General features: G+C 50.7%; 1 protein-coding gene across 1 annotated transcript in view; it reads left to right on the forward strand.

Annotated features, from left to right (window-relative positions):
* Positions 1-957, forward strand: part of LOC122547961 (dynein axonemal heavy chain 12-like) — a 12833-nt gene that overhangs the window by 9616 nt on the left and 2260 nt on the right. Inside the window, exon 2 of the mRNA XM_043686519.1 lies at positions 720-822. Coding sequence (XP_043542454.1) covers positions 720-822 — 103 coding nt within the window. The remainder of the gene's footprint in view (positions 1-719; positions 823-957) is intronic.

The following is a 957-nucleotide window of genomic DNA, read 5'->3' on the forward strand; positions in this document are numbered from 1 at the left end:
CCCCCACCGACCCTCAGTAACAGCAGTGTGTACCATCTACAAGATACACTGCAGGAACTCCCCAAAGATCCTCAGGCAGCACCTTCCAAACCCACAGCCACTTCCATCTAGAAGGACAAGGGGCAGCAGATACACGGGAACACCACCCCCTGCAAGCCCCCCTCCAAGCCCCTCCCCAACCTGACTGGGAAATATCTCCCCATTCCTTCGCTGTCACTGGGCCCGAATCCTGGAATTCCCTCCCTCAGGGCATTGTGGGTCAACCCACAGCACACGGACTGCAGCGGATCAGGAAGGCAGCTCCCCCCCACCCTCTCAAGGGGGCAACTGGGGACGGGGTAATAAATACTGGACCCAGCCAACAGTGTCTATGTCCCATGAGTAAGTTATGTAAATATTCAAGCAAGGTTAGACAGATTTGTGATCAGTAAGGCAATTGAGGGTTCTGGGGAAAAGGTAGGAAAGCCCTTTCTCTTTTCCCACTTGCTTCTTTGGAAAGTTTACTTTGTGCATTATATTCCAGTTCAAGGGACTCTGTCCCCATTTGCACCAAATGTCCACTTTTTGAACAAAGTTTCCGACAGGATAGTCAGTTTACTCCCATGGCCTTTGTCTCATTCTGCTAAGTTCTTGTACTGACAATGCTCCTTCCTGACCTGTCTCGCTCCCATGCAGAGTGCTCCAGATCCTAACCACCTGCTTTGTCTCGTTCTTTCTAGGTTCCGAAAACCAGGAATGCACATTGATCCGAACTTCAGGCTTTTACTTAGCTCCAAATCGGACCACACATTCCCCATCTCGATTCTACATGAAGGAGTGAAGGTAAGATAACAGGCAACTATTAACACCACCACCATCACCACCAATATCACCACCATCACCACCATCACTACCACCACCACTACCACCACCACCACCATCACCACTACCACCACCACCATCACCACCACCACCATC

This window comes from Chiloscyllium plagiosum, unplaced genomic scaffold (genome assembly GCF_004010195.1).
Source record: "Chiloscyllium plagiosum isolate BGI_BamShark_2017 unplaced genomic scaffold, ASM401019v2 scaf_15531, whole genome shotgun sequence".
In the NCBI taxonomy this organism is placed as follows: domain Eukaryota; kingdom Metazoa; phylum Chordata; class Chondrichthyes; order Orectolobiformes; family Hemiscylliidae; genus Chiloscyllium; species Chiloscyllium plagiosum.